At 45.3% G+C, this 24,324-nt stretch overlaps 1 protein-coding gene across 1 annotated transcript in view; it reads right to left on the bottom strand.

Moving 5' to 3' along the window:
* LOC141201620 (uncharacterized) overlaps window positions 1-23,704 on the bottom strand; it is a 34,520-nt gene extending 10,816 nt beyond the window's left edge. The window contains exons 1-5 of the mRNA XM_073663624.1: window positions 23,646-23,704; window positions 9,116-9,295; window positions 8,918-9,041; window positions 8,737-8,834; window positions 8,448-8,538 (exon numbers count right to left, since the gene is read on the bottom strand). Coding sequence (XP_073519725.1) covers window positions 8,448-8,538; window positions 8,737-8,834; window positions 8,918-9,041; window positions 9,116-9,139 — 337 coding nt within the window. The 5' untranslated portion in view covers window positions 9,140-9,295; window positions 23,646-23,704. The remainder of the gene's footprint in view (window positions 1-8,447; window positions 8,539-8,736; window positions 8,835-8,917; window positions 9,042-9,115; window positions 9,296-23,645) is intronic.
* Window positions 23,705-24,324: the final 620 nt, after the last annotated feature.

Genomic DNA, 24,324 nt, shown 5'->3' with positions numbered 1-24,324 from the left:
ACAACCAAGGCACATGTGATTATTCTAGAATATTCTTCACAATCACATTTTACTCCACTTTTTGTTCGGCAGTATGATGATAAAACATAATTTTTTGCCTTGTTTTTATTTTTTTTTGCGGTGTTCAATAAAGGGGTTAACTGGCAGGAAGTTTTATAGGTTGGGTCGTTCCAGATGCAGCAATACCAATTATGTGTATTTTATTTGTTTATTTTTTTTTATCATAAAAATATTTATGTACAAAACATATCTTTTTATTATTTTGTGTTTTTTTTTAAATATTTTTACAGTTTTTTTTACTTTGTCCCACTATGAAACTTTCACTTTTTGCAATCTGATCGCTTATAAAGAATAGCAATAATAGCTTTGCTATGCTTTACAAACTGTCAGCGCTGCACTGGCAGACAAACTTGCTCTGGGCATGGTGTAACAAGTTTGCTAGCTCTGATGACACGGATGTCGTCATGATGACATTGGTTCAGCATGGCACGGGGGGCGCCTATTGGAGAGCAGAGGGGGCTCCCTCCTAAATTCTGGGATGGATATCAATAGCAGCTGTGAGAGGCTAAAGTAGCAGGAGCGGTGCACTGAGTGCCGGGTGTCAGCTGTCAAAACAGTTATTAACTAATTGCAATAAGGAAAATGATCCCTAACTCAAGATTCTCTATTAATATAGAACATTTATTTACCAATAACAATAAAAGAAAAATTGTGCAATTTTTAAATTACAGTGACTGTGTGGTCTTTATATAGTCTTGATGTAAAGCTATATTATTATCTTTTCCAACTTATCGCCTATATTCATTGATAATGAACACATCCACTAGAGGACGTCTCCTACTAGTTTGACGTTGTCTCACTGCCAAAATGTATGATTTTTTTAAGTATGATTGTTTTGCACATTCTGCACTTTAATATTATATTTTATATTGGAGTTGTTGTGCATGCACTATTCACTTTATGTATTATATCTCATACATCACGTTGCACTTTTTTTTATCATGTTTAACCATTGCACTATTCACTTTACGAATTGATCTAATGAACACCCACCTATGCATTTCTTGAATTTTTCTTTCATATATTTTGCACATTTAAGTGTCCCTTATCTTATAATTGCACCATAATGTCTATTCTTCAGGCAGTTATGTACGTGATGAATTCTTCTCAAATGCATTCAGTTTATTTGTATCATTCGCTCACTCTTTTGACATATTTGGGCTGGTTTCCCTGGCTACTTGTCCTGCTCTGCCTCTCTCCTCCCGCATTGTGTTTACACTTGTGGGCGGGCGAGGGGTGATGCGGGTTTATCCCCTCCTTCCTGGCCGGGTTGCTATGGCCTGCGTGTCCCTCTTTCCTCTCCCCGCCCACATTCGGATCTAGTGCGTGGGTGGTATGAGGTGGCTTGGGTCACAGGTCCTTTGTTCTGTGCCAGCTGGGCTTCTGTGGTTACGTGTCCCGGCTTTGCCTCTCCCCGCCTGCACTGTGGTCACGTGTGTGGGAGGGCGGAGGTGACAGATCGCCATGGCAACGCGTCCCTACCTTGTCTCTCCCCGTCCACATCAGGATTTCTTCCGATGTGGGCGGGCGGAGGTGACGTGGGACGCCGACCCTGGTTGTTCCGGCGTGGGATACAAGGGACGTGAACATCTCAAACACCGGTCATTGGTAAGCCATGATATATAAACCTTCTCCTGACACCTTTACATCACCCCTCAGTGGAAGCTGCACGCGAAACGCGCATCAGGGGTGTCCCATTGGTAGTCACACAGGTCACCTTATCTCGTCACATTTTAGGTATACTCTGGGCCTTTTCTTTACTTGGATTCATCCATATAACATATTTCAGGCAGACATTCAATTCTTTTTACCTAAGTTCCTGTGTCACCACATTTGTGTGTTGTTAAGAACACACCGATTCCTTGCTATATTTTATTTGACTCGCTCAGGTCAGTTGTATATCACTGTTTGGTTTACTGCATAAGGAAATCTCCTTTGTTAGGATTCATTGCCACCATTGAATTCAGTCATTTATTTATAAGCATGAATATGTAGACCATGCATAGTGTTTTTTTTGGGAATCATTGTCTATGACTATGATTGCAGCATTTTTTCTTTCATGATGCTGTTGGTTTCCAGCATTCTTCCTGTGTGATATTGCCTATGTCTGATACTCTCTTTTTACCAGTAATGTATTGTGTTATTTGTGTTAATAAACAGTCTTATGTTTGGCTTATACTCCTGTGTATTTATTATGATTTTGTAATCTTCTAATCCCAGGGGGTAGGTGGATCCTCCAGGTTGTAAGTTCTATAGAAAAGGGCTTTCAATGCACAAAGTCATTCGAACAGTTTTGGGTAGAGGATAATGTTGTGTTCTAGAGGCAAAATGGTGATCATACGATTGTGATATGGCCGGACTACACCACTGATAAAGCAGCCACAGCCGGTGACTGAGAATAATCTGTAAATGTTTTGGATTTTCAGATGATTATGAATTTCAGAAATACCTTATGACAGTTTGTTTCTAGTACTTTATGTTTTTGTCTGATATTTGTAGTTTTTATTTTTATGTGTTTAAGCTGTAGTACACACTGATGACGGTCTTGAGGACCGAAACGTTTGTACCTGTGTTGGACTGCAATTAAATACTTTAAAATTATGCCTGTTTGATTGCCAAGTTTCATTTGCCTTTTGTATGGTTTTAGACCCTACTTGCGCACCTATTCCAGCAGTGCTGCAGTTTTCTACACTATCTACTCCAGTACGTAAGCACGCTGAAGTGTCATGTCCTCTTCCACGTTCTCGTATAACGTTGAGGAAACATCCAATATCATTGCACAATCTAACCTATCATGTGATTTCTTAAAAGTCCCTCCGAAGGAGACAAGAGGATGGAACTTAAAGCGAGAATTACGCCACCTCACCAGCATTGAGTTGCATTGTGCCACATTGACGGAATACTTGAGAGTGCAAAGGATCCCAAGGAGATTGAGGGTCCCAATTCGTCCAACCCTTTTTAGCGATCAGTCTGAGCACTGCATAAAATTTGAACATATACTTAATAAATGCTCTTTCGATATTATTACCCTAAGAATTGACTACTTACAGAAGGCTATTGTATCTACCAAGGAACCGGTAAAAAATATTGAAACTCAGCTTGCCGCTATCTCTACAGAAGAACTCATCACTGTACAAAACAAAATCAAGATGAGAATCGACGAGATACGGAGAGCAAGAAAAGGAATAAGTTTGCGAGATACCGAAGATTATGAGCAAGATAGATACACCTCAAGAAATTATGCTCCCAGATTTGCCAAATCCACTACAGATCCTTCTACCTCCGGTTCGGACACAGGCAGGAGGGACCCTTTCACCACTTCTGCTCGTTTTTTAGATCAACGAAAAAGATATTCCCAACGCAGAAGAACCGAAGAGGTGGCCAACACAAGCGGAAACACAGACTTCATCCGAGTGACCAGCTCCCAGGCACACAGCACCGTTGGTGGTAAATATCTCCTCTAGGACTTTGAGTATTAACCCCTTCTGTAGTACAGAAAGTTGTGCATCTTTTTGTCCCACTAACAAGTACAACACATTCAATCTTGATATGGAGTTACAGCATTTTTGTCGCTCACTACGCCTTAGGACACACTTTACCAATGACACACTAGGCAATACCTTGTCTGTTCCTTCTACCCTCTCTGATGTTAATACCTCCATCACGGCGCCAGTCTCGGCCTATGCCCCAAAAGTGCATACAGACCTCCACATGACTCACGTGCGCTTGAGACCTTCATTGGTTTCGTGGATAGTGCCTTTCAGGACTTACATTCCAAGGTAGACAAAGGGCTGCTTCATTACCAGTCCAATCTTTCTCCCCTTGACCTTCAGGCCCTCAGAAGCCTTAAGGAAGAGAGTAATCTTATCATCAAACTGGCATACAAAGGGGACACCATAGTAGTGATGTATAAAGGGGATTACCTCCTGGTAGTCAATAGACAACTTAACAATAACTCCACATACCAACGACTACCCCATGACCCAACACACAAAGTCAGGACTGCAATAGCATCTGTGTTGGAACATTTTCTCGCCAGAGGAGTGATTGATAGTAAGGCACGTGATTTTCTTACTAAGCAACATCCTATCACACCTGTCTTTTATGTACTCCCCAAAATTCACAAAAGCCTTGACCATCCTCACGGTCGTCCTATAGTAACCTCAACAGATTTGCTTCTTTAACCTTTATCAATTTTTCAATTGGACCGCAGAGTGAAGGCAAAAGGGCCAACAAGTGCTAAGGATCTCTGAGATCTCCTTCAAGATTGTTGGAAGACCATTTCCGGTGACTACCTCTTGAAGCTCATCAAGAGAATGCCAAGAATGTGCAAAGCAGTCATCAAAGCAAAAGGTGGCTACTTTGAAGAACCTAGAATATAAGACATAATTTCAGATGTTTCACTTTTTTGTTAAGTATATAATTCCACATGTGTTAATTCATAGTTTTGATGCCTTCAGTGTGAATGTACAATTTTCATGGTCATGAAAATACAGAAAAATCTTTAAATGAGAAGGTGTGTCCAAACTTTTGGTCTGTACTGTACGTGCTGTACACAGTCTATTGCTTGAGTCACAGACAGATCACCTTATCATTGAACTTTGCATTGAACTCCTGACCTTAGTTCTTAACAAAAATTATTTCTTGTTTCAAGATACTTACTTCCTACAGACTAAAGGGACAGCGATGGGCTCTGATGTGCCCCCCCCCCCTTATGCAAACTGTTATATGGCCACCTTTGAGGCCCTAGTAGCTTACTCCAATCCACTCTTTTGTAATCACTCCATCGCATGGAAACATTACATCGATGACATTTTTTTGCATAGCGGGTGCCCACCGGAATCTCTAAATGAGTTCTATGACCTTTTGAACTCCTCATGGACAGACCTTGGCTTTACCATGACTCACAGTTCTCATCAAATCAGTTTCCTGGATACCATGGTCCTCAAGGACCAACGAGGATTACTAACCACTAACATACATAAAAACTACCGATCTAAACGGTCTCTTACACTTTACGAATAATCACGCTTTACAAATGAAACGGTCAATTCCAAATTCCAAATCCCAGCTCCAGCAAGTAAATAGGATAGTGAGCAATCATCAATTATGCTCAGAGAGGCTACAGGAAAAGTGCCACAAATTTGAGAAAAGGGGCTATTCCCCCGAAATCCTACACCAACATAACACACCTTCAGCCCACACCCGTCCTAAACCCATGAACCGGATTCTGTTTGTCCACACTTACCATCCGTTCGCATACATCTTGCACAAAACCATCCGGAGACATTGGAACATCCTACAATCCGCTTATCCCCACATCCCAGAGTTCCAACAACCATTTTTTCCGTGTTTCAAAAGGGCGCCCAGTCTCAAGGATTCATTACTTTGTGCCGACGTGAGCCCCACACATATAGGGGTCAAACAACGTTTTTTACTAATTCCTAAGAGGGGGACCTTCCCCTGCTTGCAGTGCCACCAATGCAACAACATCCTACATGGGAACACCATTTACCATCCCCATACCGGTAGACAATACCCGGTCACAGGGTATTTTACGTGTTACACCAACTTCGTAGTATACCTCATTAAATGCCACTGTGGTCTGGCATACATTGGTGAGATGACACAACCACAACCATAAGTCCACAATTAGATGTAAGAATCTACTACTACTCTTGCTACAACATTTCGTTACATTAGGCCATAACATATCTCAACTCAAGTTCCAGGTCATTGAACAGGTGCTTCCCACTATTCGCGGTGATCATGTATGCCTACTGAAGGGAGGCCTTTTGGATCCAAGAACTTCAAACCCTTACCCCCAGGGGGCTCAATATGGATTATGATTTGTTGTCATTCCTGTGATAATTTTAGGGAGAACTGTATAAGATGTACCACATTGTTGTCAGCCTTGAGTTTTCACTGTTGGAGTGTACATACAGTCATGGCCAAAAGTATTGAGAATGAGACAAATAGTAATTTTTCCAAAGTTTACTGCTTCATTTTTTGTAATAGCAATTTGCATATACTCCTGAATGTCAAAGAGTGATCAGCTTAACAGCAATTACTGTACTTGCAAAGTCAATATTTGCCCAGAAAATGAACTTTAACCCCCAAAACACATTTCAACATCATTGCAGTCCTGCCTTAAAAGGAGCAGCTAACATCGTTTTAGTGATTGATCCATTAACACAGGTGTGGGTGTTGATGAGGACAGGGCTGGCGATCAGTCATGATTAAGTAAGAATGACATCACTGGACACTTTAAAAGGAGGCTGGTTCTTGGTATCATTGTTTCTCTTCAGTTAACCATGGTTATCTCTAAAGAAACACGTGCAGCCATCATTGCACTGCACAAAAATGGCCTAACAGGGAAGAGTATCGCAGCTACAAAGATTGCACCTCAGTCAACAATCTATCGCATCATCAAGAACTTCAAGGAGAGAGCTTCCATTGTTGTCAAAAAGGCTCCAGGGCGCCCAAGAAAGACCAGCAAGCGCCAGGACCGTATCTTAAAACTGTTTCAGCTGCGGGATCGGACTACCAGCAGTGCCGAGCTTGCTCAGGAATGGCAGCAGGCTGGTGTGAGTGCTTCTGCACGCACTGTGAGGCGGAGACTCTTTGAGCAAGGGCTGGTTTCAAGGAGGGCAGCAAAGAAGCCACTTCTCTCCAGAAAAAACATCAGGGACCGACCGATATTCTGCAAAAGGTACAGGGAGTGGACTGCTGAGGACTGGGGCAAAGTAATTTTCTCTGATGAATCCCCTTTTCGATTGTTTGGGACATCTGGAAAACAGCTTATTCGGAGAAGAAGAGGTGAGCGCTACCACCAGTCTTGTCTCATGCCAACTGTAAAGCATCCTGAAACCATTCATGTGTGGGGTTGCTTCTCAGCCAAGGGAATCGGCTCACTCACAGTCTTGCCTAAAAACACAGCCATGAATAAAGAATGGTACCAGAATGTCCTCCAAGAGCAACTTCTCCCAACCGTCCAAGAGCAGTTTGGCGCCCAACAATGCCTTTTCCAGCATGATGGAGCACTTTGCCATAAAGCAAAGGTGATAACTAAATGGCTCATGGAACAAAACAGAGATTTTTGGTCCATGGCCTGGAAACTCCCCAGATCTTAATCCCATTGAGAACTTGTGGTCAATCATCAAGAGACGGGTGGACAAACAAAAACCAACAAATTCTGGCAAAATGCAAGCATTGATTATGCAAGAATGGACTGCTATCAGTCAGGATTTGGTCCAAAAGTTGATTGAGAGCATGCCAGGGAGAATTACAGAGGTCTTGAAGAAGAAGGGGCAACACTGCAAATACTGACTTGCTGCATTAACTCATTCTAACTGTCAATATAACCTATTGGTACTCATAATATGATTGCAATTATATTTCTGTATGTGATATAAACATCAGACAAACACTAATAAAAATCAGAGGCCAGCAGATCATGTGAAAATATAATTTTGGTGTCATTCTCAAAACTTTTGGCCATGACTGTATATGTGTTTTGAGATACAGTATTTGCATGTCATTTGAAGGAGATTAATTTTCTTTCATTATCATGGTATTTATTTTGTATTCTTTATGTAGCAGAACGGCTTCTCCTTATTTTAATCACTGATTATTATCCTCCACTGCCCACAGGCTGATCCACTTACACCTGTTCGCCTCCTGTCACATTTCCAGGCTTATTATTCTTTTCTCCACTTCCGGGAATGTTACACCAGCGGTTCACCCTGATTGGTCTCCTGGGACATTAGGTCCCTCCCTCTGACCACATATACTAGGCTTTCTCCTCCCTTGACATGGCGACCTTAGGAACCAGCGGCGGATGCCACGTTTCACGCCTGTCATACTTCCTGCTCTCACTACTGGGTATGTTTCTACATATATCTGCTGGTCCCTATTGGATAATTCCCTATGAGGCTGGTGTTCTTATGGCTGTTTGTCTCCCTAGATCCTGTGTTTCCACTGAGACACTGTGTACCTTCATGCTTTCACCTTTAGCTATATTCCAAACAGTCTAGTAGGTCACACTTATTATACAGCCATTATGTGCTCTCTATTGTAATGTTTTGGATTTTCAGATGATTATGAATTTCAGAAATACCTTATGACAGTTAGTACCTTACGTACTTTTTATGTTTTTGTCTGATATCTGCAGTACATTCTGATAAAGGTCTTGAGGACCGAAACAATTGTACCTGTGTTGGACTGCAATTAAATACTTTAAAATTATGCCTGTTAGAGTGGCAAGTTTCATTTTCTATTTGAATGGCTTTGGACCATACGTCACCTATTCCAGAAGTGCTGCGGTTTTCTACACTATTATCTGAGAAGAATCTGTGACTTCTCTGCATTTAGTGGTCACTACTCACCTGGGAAGTCATATGTAAAAATCTCCTCTTTACACCGCTCATCACCCCTCACATATGTCTCTGTAGTATTAATATGGGTCAGATCTTCACCCTGAAACAAATACTGTAAAAGTCACAGACAGATTGAGAAGTCCCATCTATGATCAGCTCTAATCCTGCCATATCCACTGCTCTCATTACACAAGTATAAAACATATAATAATGGTGGATAAAACAAGAGTGAGCACAAGACCTTCACAGCCGTCTACACATCATAGGGGAGATCTCATGACACCTTCTCTCCATCTACCTGATGATCCTGAAGAACATTGGGATCTTCTTGTTTACAGTCCTGTGGAAGACGAGGAAGGGGACATCTCTCTGGTGTTGTTCTCTTACTGGATAGATCTGGAGGAAACACATACAGGGACTGAATTCATTCTTTACATACAGATAATTATAGGCCGTGTGTATTTAGTCCTGTCTATTACCTGGTGATGTGAGGGGCTGGAGAACCTCCATCATGACGTCCTTGTACGGATCTTTGTGTCCTTCTAAATACTCCCACTCCTCCATGGAGAAATAGACGGCGACATCCTGACACCTTATAGGAACCTGACACATACAATGATACAGTCATCCCCCCGATCCCTACATAGGGTTACTGTATAATGTCCCAGCATTCCCACCTCTCCAGTCAGCAGCTCAATCATCTTGTAGGTGAGTTCTAGGATCTTCTGGTCATTGATGTCCTCATGTATCAGGGGGTGAGATGGAGGCCCCGTGATTGGGCTCAGGGGTCTTCTCCATCTCTCAGACACAGGGTCCTGACAGCGCTCACTAGAGGTCTTCTTCACTACTGTGTAATCCTGGTTATGGAGAGACACATTAATAAATCTCACTCCAGACATTTCCAGAGTCCTCACCTCTCCAGTTCTGTCCATCTGTTATTCCCATAGATAAGAATGATGTAAGGTGACGTCATCAGAATCTCTCCAGTAAGCCGGAAGAGGATCTCTAGGGTAAGGTGTAATATCCTCTCCGCCATCTTGTACCTGTCCATATCCATGCTTAATGAATGAATCAGAAAAATTTTCTTATTTAGGGGATCCGATATTGTAGAGACCTGAATAGGAAGATGATGAGCCAATGTAAATTCATAAAAATCTTGTGGAATAATTAGTGTTGAGCGAGCATGCTCGACACTGCTCGGTACTTGCCCGAGCATCACACTACTCGGGATGTTCGGCGAGCACTGAGCATTTCCGGGTTACTCGGGCGGGAGCTCGGGTTTCCGCCCTGCATGTTTGGCGCTTTTTACAGAGCCAATGAAAATGCAGGGATTGCCAGCCAGTCAGTGTAATGCCCCAGCCATGTTGGTTGTGGGCATTACCTTGATTGGCTAGCGGCACAGAGTCACCTCGAGTATTTAAAACCGGGCGCCGCCATCTTGGACACAGACGGCCGGGATCAAACAGTGTAGGGAAACTGCTGCTGAGCTAGGGAGAGATTTATAGTGCGAAATAGGTAGTTTAGGGTCTCTAAAGCCTGCCAAATCAAACCAACAGTCCTTCTCAGGACTAATATCTATCACAGATATCAGGAAGGCAGGCAGGCTCTATAGGAGACGCAGTGGTTATACCAGCAAACGCTGCATTACAGTCCTGTGTGATGCTGCTCAAATTGCTAGAATTAGCTCCAGGTCTCGGAGGCCAGGAAAAATCCTTTTTTTTCATCTAAATCCTCTTTTTTTTTTTCCCCTCCTTCACACTGTACAAATACCCATCTTATTAACCTTTTGGTGCCCCCCCCCCCCCCCAAAAAAAAAGAAAAAAAGTGTGTCTGTGACAGTTCAGACACAAATCTGTTTAAAAGAGTCTGGTGTAGGCCAGAGAAATAGAACTGTGGTTTTGCAGTTCCACGGTTCAAACCTCTGTGTTATCCACTTTTGGGCCATTTTTACCTAAAAAAAAAACAGTTTGAGTGTGTCGCTCACTGTTCCGCTGCAAATATATCTATTTAAAAAAGTCTGGTATACCCCATTAAACAATAAGAGGTTTTGCCATTCCACGGTAAAAAATATCTATTATCCAGCTTTTGGTATGTTTTCCTTAAAGAAAAACAGTAATAGTTTCTCCCTGATTGTTCAGATTGTTTAAAAGAGTCGGGTGTAGGCCAGAGAAATAGAACTGTGGTTTTCCTCTTCCACGGTTCTAATCTCCATTTTGTTACCGTTTTTCCATTGATAGTGCGAGTGTAAGCTATTTTACTTCATTTACAATGGGCAAGGCGCGTGGCAAGGGAAGTGGAACTGGACGTTCTGGTGATGGTGCGTGCAGAGGACGGGGCCGTGGCCAAGGTGAAAATGTGCCACAACCAATAGCCACATATTCTCACTCCCAGTTCTTGACCGAATTACTAGGGAAGCACAGAACAACACCAGTATTGCGAACTGATCAGTGTGAACAGGTTATTAATTGGATAGCAGATAATACTTCCAGTTACCTGGGCACCACCACCTCCGGTCTGTCTTCCACACGGTCAAGTCTTAGTAGCCCTGAGTCTCGACTGCATACTCCTCCTCACCCTGATGCTCCTTCCTCCCACCATGCCGAGTGTCGTCAGACAGGAACTGATCCCACACTTGGACACTATGAAGAGCTGTTCACTGGTCCATTTCCAGATTTGTGCCCCTCGCCTGCTCCGCTTGAAGTGGTGGAAGAGGAGATCCCATGTAGCGATGCCCAAATATTTGAACAGCCAGGGCCACAGGAAGTCGACGCTGGGAAATTGTCACAAGAGGTGGACGATGACGAGACACAATTGCCAGGAAGTGAGGATATGGATCGTGGTGCGCAAGTGGCAGAGGAGGAGGTGGTGGATGATCTAGTAACTGACCCAACGTGGCAGGAGGACATGCAGAGCGAGGCCAGCAGCACACAGGGTGAGGGAGGCAGAGTACCCCAACAAGCAGGAAGAAGCAGTGTGGTGGCTGCACACAGAAGGCAGGCAACAGTTCCCCGTAACACCAACACGAGGGACGTTGCCAGTACAAACTGTAGGTCTTCCAGAGTCTGGAATTTTTTTAAAGACTCTGCTGATAACCCCAAAAAGGTCATTTGTACCACCTGCCATGCCAGCATCAGCAGGGGTGACAAAACTATCAGCCTGACCACCACCAGCATGATCAGGCACATGGCAGCAAAGCACCCGACTTTGTGGGGTGAACCCCAGGGTCCACGACCAGTGTCAGCGGGTGTCACCACTGCTTCTTCCGCTGTTGTGCGTGCAATAGAACCCCCTGTTGTGTGTGCAAGGCAATCCCTTGTCAATACACTGTGTTCCAAATTATTATGCAAAAAGTGTTTAGGAGTGATAAGGTAAGAATTTGTTTGTTTGTCAGTTAAACTCATTGATGGTGATGTGTGTCAGGGCTCTTTATATCACTGTAAGCAATTGCAGACACCTGTGCTAATTAGTTTGGCAGGTGTGTCCAATGAAAGGCAAGACTACTTAAGAAGGCTGTCTCGCATTATTAAGCAGCCTACATTTTCTGCCAAAATGGGAAAAAAAGGATGTGTCGGCTGCTGAGAAGCAACAAATTGTGGAGTGTTTAGGTCAAGGCATGACTACAATCAACATTGCCAAGACACTTCATCCTGACCATCGCACAATCAAGAAGTATGTAGCTGATTCACAGTACACACGTGTGCGTGCCGATAAGGGAAAATTGAGGACTCTTTCCTACAGGCAAATACGTCAGGTTAAAAGAGCAGCGGCAAAAAAGCCTTGTCGTAGCAGCAGACAAGTTTTTGAAGCTGCTGGTGCCTCCAATGTCCCCCGAACAACAAGATGCAGGGTCCTTCAGAGGTTTGCAGCTGTGCGTAAGCCATCCTGTCGACCTCCTCTATCCACTGTACACAAGCAGAAACGGCTCCAGTGGGCCAAACAATACATGAAGACTGACTTCAAAACTGTTTTGTTCACCGATGAGTGCCGTGCAACGCTCGATGGTCCAGGTGGATGGAGTGGAGGATGGCTGGTTGATGGACACCCCATGCAAACACGGCTACGGCGCCAACAAGGAGGAAGTGGAGTAATGTTTTGGGCTGGAATCATGGGGAGAGAGATTGTCGGCCCCTTTAGGATCCCTGAAGGGGTAAAGATGAACTCCATAATGTATGTTGAGTTTCTCAAACAGCACTTCCTGCCATGGTTCAAGAGGAAGAACCGTGCATTCCGCAGCAAGATCATTTTCATGCATGATAATGCACCGTCTCATGCTGCACATAACACATCTGCATCTCTGGCTATGGGCATAAAAGGGGACAAACTTATGGTGTGGCCCCCATGCTCCCCTGACCTCAACCCCATTGAGAACCTCTGGAGCATCATCAAAAGGTGTGTCTATGATGGCGGGAGGCAGTTCACATCTAAGCAACAGCTCTGGGAGAGTATTCTGTCCTCATGCAAAACAATTGAAGCAGAAACCATCCAAAACCTGACAAATTCAATGGACAAGAGAGTTCAGAAGCTCCTTTCGAACAAGGGGTCCTATGTGCAAATGTAACATCACCTAGAATAAAGTTTTGAGTTGAAAACTGTTTGATTTCAGTTTGTAATAACCTGCTAATGCTTATAATTTCAAAAATGACCATTTTTTTGTTCTTTATTAAAATGAAAAGGTTGAAAACTCTGCTGTGCATAATAATTTGGAACATGCATTTTGAGTGCAGTTTGAGTTTTTCATTTTTTAAAAAATATACTGTTATCATAGGCAGTTTGTACAAAAACCTTTCAATTGTACTCTAATAGTTATTTGACTGGAAAATTACAATGACTGCAATTCATAAAGGTAATTTGGGAAAATCTGAGAAAATATTATTTGCATAATAATTTGGAACACAGTGTACTGCATGCAAAGATGCCCTCTCCTCTCAGTCTTCACTTGTTATGGCAGTTTCTCAAGATACAGCATCAACATCCACGTCCCACCACAGCGTTCAATTGTCCATATCCCAGACCTTTGAACGAAAGCGCAAATTTGCAGCCAACACCCCCCCAGGCCACAGTCGTAAATTCGCACATTTCACGACTGCTTGCATTGGAAATGCTGCCTTTTAGGCTGGTGGAGACGGAATCCTTCCGCAACCTTATGGCGATGGCCGTCCCTCGGTACTCTGTCCCCAGCCGACACTATTTTGTCCGGTGTGCCATCCCCGCACTACACAAGCACGTGTCCTAAACATCTGCCGTGCCCTCAACAACGCAGTTACTGGGAGAGTCCACCTGACAACGGACACGTGGACAAGTGCTTGTGGCCAGGGACGGTACATCTCCCTGACGGCACACTGGGTAAACATAGTGGAAGCCGGGACCCAGTCGGACCTTGGGACGGAACACATCCTCCCCACACCGAGGATTGCGGGACCTATGTCAGTCAGAGTTGCCCCCACAGTGTACAGCTCCTGCGCATCATCCTCCATCTCAGACATCACCACATCAGTTACAAGCTGGAAGCACTGCAGTACTGCCTCCGCCAAGCGGCTACAGGCTGTGCTGAAACTCATAAGCTTAGGTGAGAAACCTCACACTGCTTGTGAGTTGTGGACAGCTGTGAAAGAGCAGGCAGATCTGTGGCCGAGACCGCTGAACCTACATCCAGGCATGGTCGTGTGTGACAATGGCCGTAACCTGGTGGCGGCTCTGAGGCGAGGCGAGATCACAGACGTACCATGCCTGGCTCACATGCTTAACCTCGTGGTTCAGCGGTTTCTTAAATCGTACCCCGAGTTGCCAGATCTGCTTGTCAAAGTACGCCGCCAGTCAGCTCATTTTCGCAAGTCGGCTACAGCTCCCGCCGCCCTTGCTGTGTTGCAGCAGCGTTTGCAGCTTCCGTCACACCGACTGGTGTGTGATGTCCCCACACATTGGAACTCTACCCTCCACATGTTGCAAAGGATTTGTGAGCAGAAGAGAACAGTTGGGAGTACCAGCTGCAACAAGGCCATCGATATTCAGGTCAGACTCCACACATAAGACCTCAGGAGTGGACCTGGATGTCTGACATATGTACCATACTGACAAACTTTGAGGAGTCCACCAAGATAGTGAGTGGCGATGACGCCATCATTAGCATCAGCATTCCACTTGTCTGTCTTTTGCAACGCTCTCTGCAGAGAATTAAAGAGGAGGCATTGCAGCCAGAGTATGATGAGATGGATCAAGAAGCCGTAGCGATCGATTACACACAGCCAAGCCTCATCTCATCCCAACGTGCATTGGGGGACAATGAGGGAGATGAGGAGGAGGAGGAGGAAGAACAGGAGCTGGTATCATGCGCTGTAGACGGTAGTACCTGTACAACTGTAATACCGTCGGTTCAGCGTGGGTGGCCTGAAGACAGGGGGGAGGAGGAGGAGGAGGAGGAGGAGGAGGAGAGCATGGTCAGTCGTCATCTTGGTGAGGACACGGAAGTCTTGCCCGTTACCAGTGTGGCACGCATGGCTGACTTTGTTACGCTGCATTAACCGTGACCCTCGCGTTGTCAAAATGTTGGGTGACAGTCATTACTGGTTGGTGACACTTTTAGACCCGCTACAAGGAGAACTTTCACTCTCTTATTCCTGAGGTGGAGAGGTCTTCAAAAATGGGGCAGTACCAGAAGGCCCTTGCTGCAGAACTGTTAAAAAAAATTCCCATCTGAACACGCTAGCAGCAGAGGTCACAGTTCATTGCCCAACCAAGGCGTACAGGTGAGAGAGACGCAACTCCAATTCAGCAGAGACAGGGGAACACTGTCAACATTCTGGGTGAGTTTTCTCAGACCCTCCCTTCGGACAGGCCCTGAGGCGCGGGGTACTCTCACAAGGAGTAGAAAGTTTCAAAAGATGGTGAGGGAGTACCTTGCCGACCGTACCAGCGTCCTCTGTGATTCCTCTGTGCCTTTTAATTATTGGGTATCCAAGCTGACTTGGAATGAACTCACTCTGTACGCCTTGGAGGTCCTGGCCTGCCCTGCCGCTAGCGTGTTATCGGAGCGTGTTTTTAGTGCCGCTGGTGGAATTATAACTCATAAGTGCACTCGCCTGTCAACTGACAATGCTGACAAGCTGACCCTTATCAAAATGAACAAGGGCTGGATTGGGCCAGACTTCTCATCACCACCAAATGACAGCAGAGTAACAAAGTCAAATCCACTGTGTTATTTAGGGAGGTGTATTCACATGCACCGCTTAACACCCACACATGGGTATACGCTTCCTCATTTCGGCTGTTTTATGCTCTTCTCCTTATCCTCAGCCTCCTCCACCACTATACCACCAGGGTGACCGTGGTCCGTGTTGCCAGCATTGCAAGTTCCTCCGTTCTTATTTTTGGCAGCTTTTGCTTGGAAGTCATAAGCAAAGACTATGGGAGACCCACTCCCCAATAATGGGAATAATGTTTTTAAGATGCTGTACTGTATGGCTCTTGTAAGGGTCATTAAAACCGTCTTGTTAAGCTACTGTGACCTCCACCACTTTTCCAAGGGGCATTAAAACTGTCTTGTTAAGCTACTGCAACCTCGACATCTTTTCCAAGGGGCATTAAAACTGTCTTGTTAAGCTACTGTGACCTGCACATCTCTTCCGAAGGGCATTAAAACTGTCTTGTTAAGCTACTGCGACCTCCACGTCTCTTCCAAGGGGTATTAAAAGCGTCTTGTTAAACCACTCTAACCTCCACGACTCTTCCAACGGGCATTGCATTTCCTCCTAATTTTTGGCAGCTTTTGCTTGGAAGGCATAAGCAAAGACTATGGGAGACCCACTCCCCAATAATGGGAATAATGTTTGTAATATGCTGTACTGCATGGCTCTTGTAAGGGGCATTGCAAGTTCCTCCGTCCTAATTTTTGTCAGCTTTTGCTTGGAAGGCATAAGCAAAGACTATGGGAGACCCACTCCCCAATAATGGGAATAATGTTTGTAATATGCTGTACTGCATGGCTCTTGTAAGGGGCATTAAAACCGTCTTGTTAAGCTACTGTGACCTCCACCACTTTTCCAAGGGGCATTAAAACTGTCTTGTTAAGCTACTGTGACCTCCATGTCTCTTCAAAGGGGCATTAAAACCATCTTGTTAAACCACTCTGAACTCCACAGCTCTTCCAAGGGGCATTGAAATGTTATTTTAATTACCTCTAACCTCCACGACTCTTCCAACGGGCATTGCATTTCCTCATAATTTTAGTCAGCTTTTGCTTTTCAATGCAAAGGCGAAAACTAAGGGAGACCCACTCCCCAATAATGGGTAGAAGGTTTTTAGTATGCTGTAATCCACGTCTGTTTCAAGGGACATTGCAGTTTCTCATAATTTTTGGAAAGCCTTCCATTCACTGCTTAGGCCAACAGTGTACAGGAGACCCAGTTGCTATAAATGGAAAAAACAGTTTAGTTAAGGCCCTGTGACCTCCATGTCACTTCCAAGGGGCATTGGAGTGCCTCGAAAATTTTGGTAGGCATTGCACTCACTGTATGCCCTATAACTGTGTAGCTGAACCGCTCCTTTTGGTACAGAAACATATCCTACAAGACATGTGTGGTTGACTGGCCTGATATTGATGTGAATTGTCCCTGTTCCTCCTGCTCTTTCTCCTTTGCCACCACCTCATCCATCATTTATCACCTGAAGCTTTGTTTTATAGAACTGGGATAGTAGCAGGAAAACATCCAGCAATCCTCGGAGGAGGAGGGATATGCGCCAAAACGCTGACCACGTCAGGCCTAGCCGCTACTACATACATGAGCTTGCATTCCAATAAAACAAAGCAGATGCTAACTTCTATCATTATCATCATGCTCCTCACCCTGGCACTCTCAACTCCCCTGATGGAGAAGCCAGGGCCCACCGGAGGAGTCTGGTTCTCTGGTGGGCTCGTCCAATGCTGCCCTAAAGCAGGCCAGGCTAAGAAAAGTGTGGGGGAAGTTCCCAGGAGAAATAGGGGTGGCTGGGGACCGTTTATGGACACCCGGCCGCCCCCAGCCGGCTGGGGACCGAGCGTGGACACCCGGCCGCCGGGCGGCTGGGGACTGAGTATGGATACCTCGCTGCCGAAGCAGCCATGAGGTAGTGGCCAGCTTCGGCCTCCTCCAAACTAAAAGGTCCCATTTCAAATGCAAGCTAGCAGTATGGTATTGCAGCCTGCGGGTGGGTGGTTGGCTGCATATTTGCGCTTGCATTACAAGGAATGGGGGAGGTACAATTGAACACTGCCCTGGGACAAGGACTTGCACGAGGATAGTTGCAAGTCTGCATCTTCTGATGCGGCAAGGATCACTTCTGATGGGCACACTTTTAGGCAGTGACCTGGGAGTCAGAGATGCTTCCAGGGGTCTTCCCCATGCTGTTCCCATGTCTTTTCAGCACTGTATGCATGTGTCACACAGCACATGGCCAGATAAGGTTGTAAAATGTTAAAATGACATTTCCCGGTGAATATATTTGTCACAGTTGAAAGCAATACAAAAGTGCAAAAACGCATAAAAAATGCTACTTGTGAACATAGCCCAAGGTGTGGAGGAGTATTTTTGGTTATTTATTTTACCTTATACACAAGTCTTTACCCTGGAAAGGAAATTCCTTAACATATTTCACAGGAAAACCGTTTCAGTTTCGTTTTTGAACGTTTTATTGTGAGCCCGTAAAAGTGGCTTAATACCTCTGACCACGTTGTTGACAGCAGTGACCTGGGGGTCAGATATGCTTCCTGGGGTGATCCCCATGCTGTCCCCATGTGTTTTGAGCACTGTCACTATCGTTTTGGGCACTTTTTAGGCTTTCTACAGACTGCTGGGGGTGCCGCCTCAAAAATGCTCGGGTCTCCCATAGACTAACATTGGGCTCGTTGCTCGGGTCGAGCATCCGAGTATCACGGTGAGCTCGGCCCGAGTTTCGAGCACCCGAGCATTTTAGTGCTCGCTCAACAGTAGTAATAATACAATCACTGGAGATAATAAGGGAAACATATGAGATTTACTATTTTCTACTATTTTGTTTTCTTCTTTACATCTAGTAATAAAACCTATATATTTTAGGCCACAGACAACAAGCAGATTCTTCCTCGCAGTCTGCAGCTGAATACCTTTCTCATAGACTCATCTTCCATAAAGCTAATTCTCGTCTCATTTACCAACACTGGAATCGGCATTAACAATACTGCAGGAGATATTCATTACACGTGACATGAGAAATAACTACTTCATGATGAGGACGACATTTTGATCTTCAACTACGGCTTTAGAAACATATTTGGCCAGAGTCCTTTCACTGACTACATCGCCACCAGCCGTCTATATGAATGTTTTCCGTCTTTTCTAGACTGTAATCTTCTATCATGTTAGATCTCAGGTCTGATTCACACAAAGAAGTTTGAGACATTTATAAAAGCTTGTTTGTAAGAACACCAAGACAGGAGGTATTTGATGCCAAATTCTCCATGTACAATGTATTTTATAGGTCGACCATGACAGCACCACGAGAGAGGGAATCCGCCCACCAAGGACAGGAAACCTACAGGCTTAAAAGGGGGCGGCCCTCCCTCTCGCCTCAGTTTGGTTTCCTGTCCTTGATGGAGGAAGCCGGTCACAGGCGACGGGAGGCAGCTACCTGGTCTTCTCCATCTACCTTCTATAAGCACTATAGACTAGATCTGGGTGCTTCGTCTGACCTCACATTTGGGAGAAGGGTGCTCCAAGCGGTGGTCCCTCCCTAGAATCTTCATCTCTGCAATTCTCTCGTGGTGCTGTCATGGTCGACCTATAAAGAGATTAGTTACTTACCGGTAATGGGATTTCTCGGAGACAATGACAGCACCCTTATATTCCCCTTCTTCACCCCTTTTTGGGAGCACTTCTTATCTGTTTTCATTCTTTATTCTCACACATTGGTGTTGTAAGAAAATGTATATACTGTTTGTTTCATGATTATGTTGCTATGTCTACTAACCGGGCGGTCCTCTCAATGCTCTGTAATCCAAACTGAGGCGAGAGGGAGGGCCGCCCCCTTTTAAGCCTGTAGGTTTCCTGTCCTTGGTGGGCGGATTCCCTCTCTCGTGGTGCTGTCATGGTCGACCTATAAAATACATTGTACATGGAGAATTTAGCATCAAATACCTCCTGTCTTGGTGTTCATTTCTCCGAGAAATCCCATTACCGGTAAGTAACTAATCTCTTTTTTTCTCCTGATAGGATAGGATTTTTTTTAGCATTTTCATGTAGGTTTCCATATATTACATGAAAAACACCCCCAAAAAATAAAATTGGGGATGGAGGTACTGTGGGAGCATTATACAGTGTGTGGGTTGATGGCGGTACTAGGGGAACAGTATACGGTGTGTGGGGGCCAAGAAAGGGGCACTGTACTATGGGAGCAATACATGATTCATTCACAAAAACACCCTAAACATAACATTTTTAAAAAAAAAAACAATTTGTGAATCTTCAGGTAAATCACTATGTAACCATTTGATTAGAGCTGCTACTATTAAGCTAAAGTGTCTAAACAGATTTTCTTTCAAATCCATAAAGGGGCACTTTTCCGTGTTTTTCATGCCAGAACTGTTGGAGGATTATTAAAGGTGATAGTTTTCCCACCAATTAGAAGGGACACCTGTGGATATTGGTGGTTTTTACCTGCTACATTTCTGGTGTGATTTACTCCGTAAAGTGCCCTTGTGTTAAAGGGGTTGTCCACTACTTTATATGATCCCCCAATGCATTCCCCCGGGGCCCATAAGTGTTTCTCTAAATACTCTGTGGTGCCTTTTCTGCCTGTGAGTGGCGCTATCACTGGCCGCTCACAGGCATCACATGACCCCTGGCTGCAGCCGGCTCTGACATCCGCTCATGTCACGTCAAGTTCCGCTGCAGCAGGTGGTACTCACTTCTACGTTTCACGGTGGACGCTGGGCTGTGGCATTGGTTACCCAGCACGTCACACCCGGCATCCACCGCACGCTCTTCCTCTCCTCATTCACTGGGAAAGCAAGCGGGGGATGCTGGGTGTGACGCACGGGGTAACCCCGCCCACAGCCAAGCATCCACCGCGGGGAGCGCGTCACTGATGTCACGCCTCACTTGACGTGACATCAATGACGGGTCACGTGATGCCTCTGAGTGGCCAGCGGTAGCGCCGCAAGGAGGCAGAAAAGGCACCGCAAGGTATTTACAAAAACATTTCTGGGCCCCGGGGGGGGGGGGGGGGTACGTTGGGGGGTTCATATAAAGTAGTGGACAAATTCTTTAAAGTGGACATTGGACAAACGTCACAATCAATTACAATCAGACTGAAGGAACATTGCTTCTCTGTTCGGCTCTATGATTCTAGGATGAAATCCACTGCGGCCACTGCAAGAAAAAGAATGAGGAAGAGCAGACGTTTGGGGAGACCACGGTGACCAGACATTTCTCGGAGATTGTGATAAAAGTTCTGAACTCCGACGGTCGGTGTTAGAAGAGACGACCGCAGCGGATTCACAATCACAACGCAGTAAACTTCTACTGAGACGAGTTCTGGATTTACTCCCTGGAATCACTTCCTCCCAAAGGGTTAAATGACGTCTGTAACTTCAACGTCTTTCTGTGAAGCTTCTTCTCTGAACTTTATTCTTTTGTTGTCTGTCGAGGAGTTGTTTTCTAAAAATATATATTTGTGTTTTTTTTCTTTTAGTTTACTGGGTTAGTAATGGGGGTGCCTGATAGACGCTTCTACAATACTAACTCTAGGGATTGATACCAGCTGAAAATACACAGCTGACATAAACCCCAAAAATATTACCCTGGTTGCCAACATACCAGGGCAATTAGGAAGAGGCAGGCAAAGTGCCAAAATTTGTCGCATCTAATGTGATTTGCCAATTCTGGGGCTGCTGCGGACTGGTATTTTTAGGCTGGAAGGGGCCAATATCCATGGACCTTCCCAGCAGGATAATATCAGCCCCCAGCTGTCTGATGTACCTTAGCCGGTTATCAAAAACAGGAGGGCGTGGGTGGGGGGGACTCCATGTCATTTTTTTAAATTCATTATTTATTTACTAGGTTTAACCCCTTCATGACAGGAGCATTTTCCATTTCTGAGTTTTCGTTTTTGCTCCCCTTCTTCCCAGAGGCATAGCCCTTTTATTTTTCAGTCAATATGGCACATGTGAGGGCTTATTTTTTGCAGGAAGAGTTGTACTTTTAAACGCCATTACTAGTTTTACCATACCGTGCACTGGAAAACGGGAAAAAAATTCCAAGTTCAGTGAAATTACAAAAAACATGCAATTCCACAGTTGTTTTTTGTTCTTTTTTCTTTCCACATTAACATAATGCTAAAACTGACTTGTCATTATTATTCTCCAGGTCATTACGAGTTTGTAGACACCAACATTTCTAGGTTCTTTTTATTTAAGTGGTGAAAAAAAAATTCCAAAGTTTGCTAAAAAAAAAAAAAAATTGCGGGTCTCGAAAAATGGCGCCATTTTTCGAGACCCGCAGTGTCTCCACTTTTCGGGATCTGGGGCCGGGTGAGGGCTTATTTTTGGTCGTGCCGGGCTGACGTTTTTATTGATACCATTTTGGGGTAGATCCGATGTTTTGATCGCCCGTTATTGATTTTATTGCAATGTTGCGGCGACCAAAAAAATGTAATTCTGGCGTTTGGAATTTTTTTCTTGTTATGCCGTTTACCGATTGGATTAATTATTTTTTTTATATTGATAGATCGGGTGATTCTGAAATATACACAAATATGTGTATATGGGGTTTATTTTTTATTATTTAATTTTGAATGGGGCCAAAGGGGGTGATTTAAACTTTTAAAAAACTTTTTTTTTTTTTTTTTTTTTAAACTTTTTGCTTGCTTCTATAGTCTCCATAGGAGACTAGAAGCAGCAACTGTCCGACCGCCTCTGCTACATAGAGGTGATGAGCAGATCACCTCTATGTAGCAGAAATGCTCCTGTGCTATGAGCACCGACCACTAGGTGGCGCTCATAGCAATCTTTACCTGACAACCACAGGGGTCTGCTGCAGACCCAGGGCTGTCATGCCCACCCATCAGTGACCCGCGATCACGTGACGGGGTCACCGATGGGTGGGGTAAGTGACGGGCTTCTGGCGGGGCGCTGTTAATGAGATTGACAGCAGCATTTAACTAGTTAACAGTCGCAGGTGGATCTGTAATAATCAGCTGACATGTGCTCGGTCCAGTGCGGGCTCAGCGCCGGAGACCCCGCTGAACCGGCCTTTCTGACGTGGTGCGTACTATTACTGACCACGTCGGAAAGGTGTTAAAAAAGGTGAAATACACCCTTTAGTGCCACATGGAAGGCAACTTTATAATATTTAGAAGGGAGATGACATTAATCTAAGCACTCCTTCCTATAACAACTCTCCTTGAACTACCGTACTTTCTGAGGACAGTGGGCCGAGCATCGCATCGCTGGGTCTTCTGTAAGACCCAATAACTAGTGATCAGCGAATGGTCTTTGGATAAGGGGTTAACCAAGCACACTCGAGCATAACTGAGTATCATCAGAGTGCTCGTATATCATGTTCGAGTCCCTGTGTCTGCATGATATGCGGCTGTTAGACAGCCTCAACACATGCCGGGATTGCCTGTTTTTTAGGGAATCCTCACGTGTTGAAGCTGTTTAACAGCCGCAAATCATGCAAACACAGGGACTCGAACATAATATACGAGCACTCCGATGACACTCAGTTATGCTCGAGCGTGCTCGGTTAACCCCTTATCAGAGCAGGTTCCCTCATCACTACCGATAACAAGATGAGGCCGGACAATCGCAGTAATGCCAGTAGAAAACATGGCTACAGCACTACAGTGTATGGCAGGCAATGCCCGAATGGATATTGGCCGTATAACAGACACAAGACATACAGGGCGCGGACTAGAACTCCCCCGATACTCGATCCAGTAATGGAGAGATAATCACTAGTATCTACATTACTGTGCTGGAACCAGGAGAGGAATAATGGCGCTGTGTGAGGACTTCTCTGGGCTTCTGTCCTTCATCCTGCAGTCGTCTGAATGGATCTAATGTGGACGGGAACCAGCTAAGCCGCATTCTGTTCACAGCTGTTACCTCACTGTTCACACCACACAGAGACCCCAAAAGAGTCTCCGTGCTGAAGGGGTTAATGCCCCCTGCGCCCAGTAATGGGGGTCTCCACATACCTCCACCTGCAGAGCCGCCACCACACATATGACTGTTCTGTGCACACAGGAGCTGTGATGAGGTCACAGGAGGGGAGGAGTCAGGGGTCACATGATCAGGGGCCTCAGTGGATGCAGGACTCTGCTGTGCTGGTTGTCATGGTGCTGGATGAGCTGAAGTTTATGTGTGGGGTCAGCAGGGGTTTACAGTGTGGATGTAGCAGAGCCGCGTGTGTACGAGGTGTACGGAGCAGAGCCGCGTGTGTACGAGGTGTACGGAGCAGAGCCGCGTGTGTACGAGGTGTACGGAGCAGAGCCGCGTGTGTACGAGGTGTACGGAGCAGAGCCGCGTGTGTACGAGGTGTACGGAGCAGAGCCGCGTGTGTACGAGGTGTACGGAGCAGAGCCGCGCGTGTACGAGGTGTACGGAGCGGAGCCGCGTGTGTACGAGGTGTACGGAGCAGAGCCGCGTGTGTACGAGGTGTACGGAGCAGAGCCGCGCGTGTACGAGGTGTACGGAGCGGAGCCGCGTGTGTACGAGGTGTACGGAGCGGAGCCGCGTGTGTACGAGGTGTACGGAGCGGAGCCGCGCGTGTACGAGGTGCATGGAGCGGAGCCGCGTGTGTACGAGGTGTACGGAGCGGAGCCGTGTGTACGAGGTGTACGGAGCGGAGCCACGTGTGTACGAGGTGTACGGAGC

Source organism: Phyllobates terribilis, unplaced genomic scaffold (assembly GCF_046119375.1).
Source record: "Phyllobates terribilis strain yellow unplaced genomic scaffold, ASM4611937v1 Scaffold_120__1_contigs__length_5212024, whole genome shotgun sequence".
NCBI classification, from domain to species: Eukaryota; Metazoa; Chordata; class Amphibia; order Anura; family Dendrobatidae; genus Phyllobates; species Phyllobates terribilis.
This window is presented reverse-complemented; position numbering and strand designations above follow the sequence as displayed.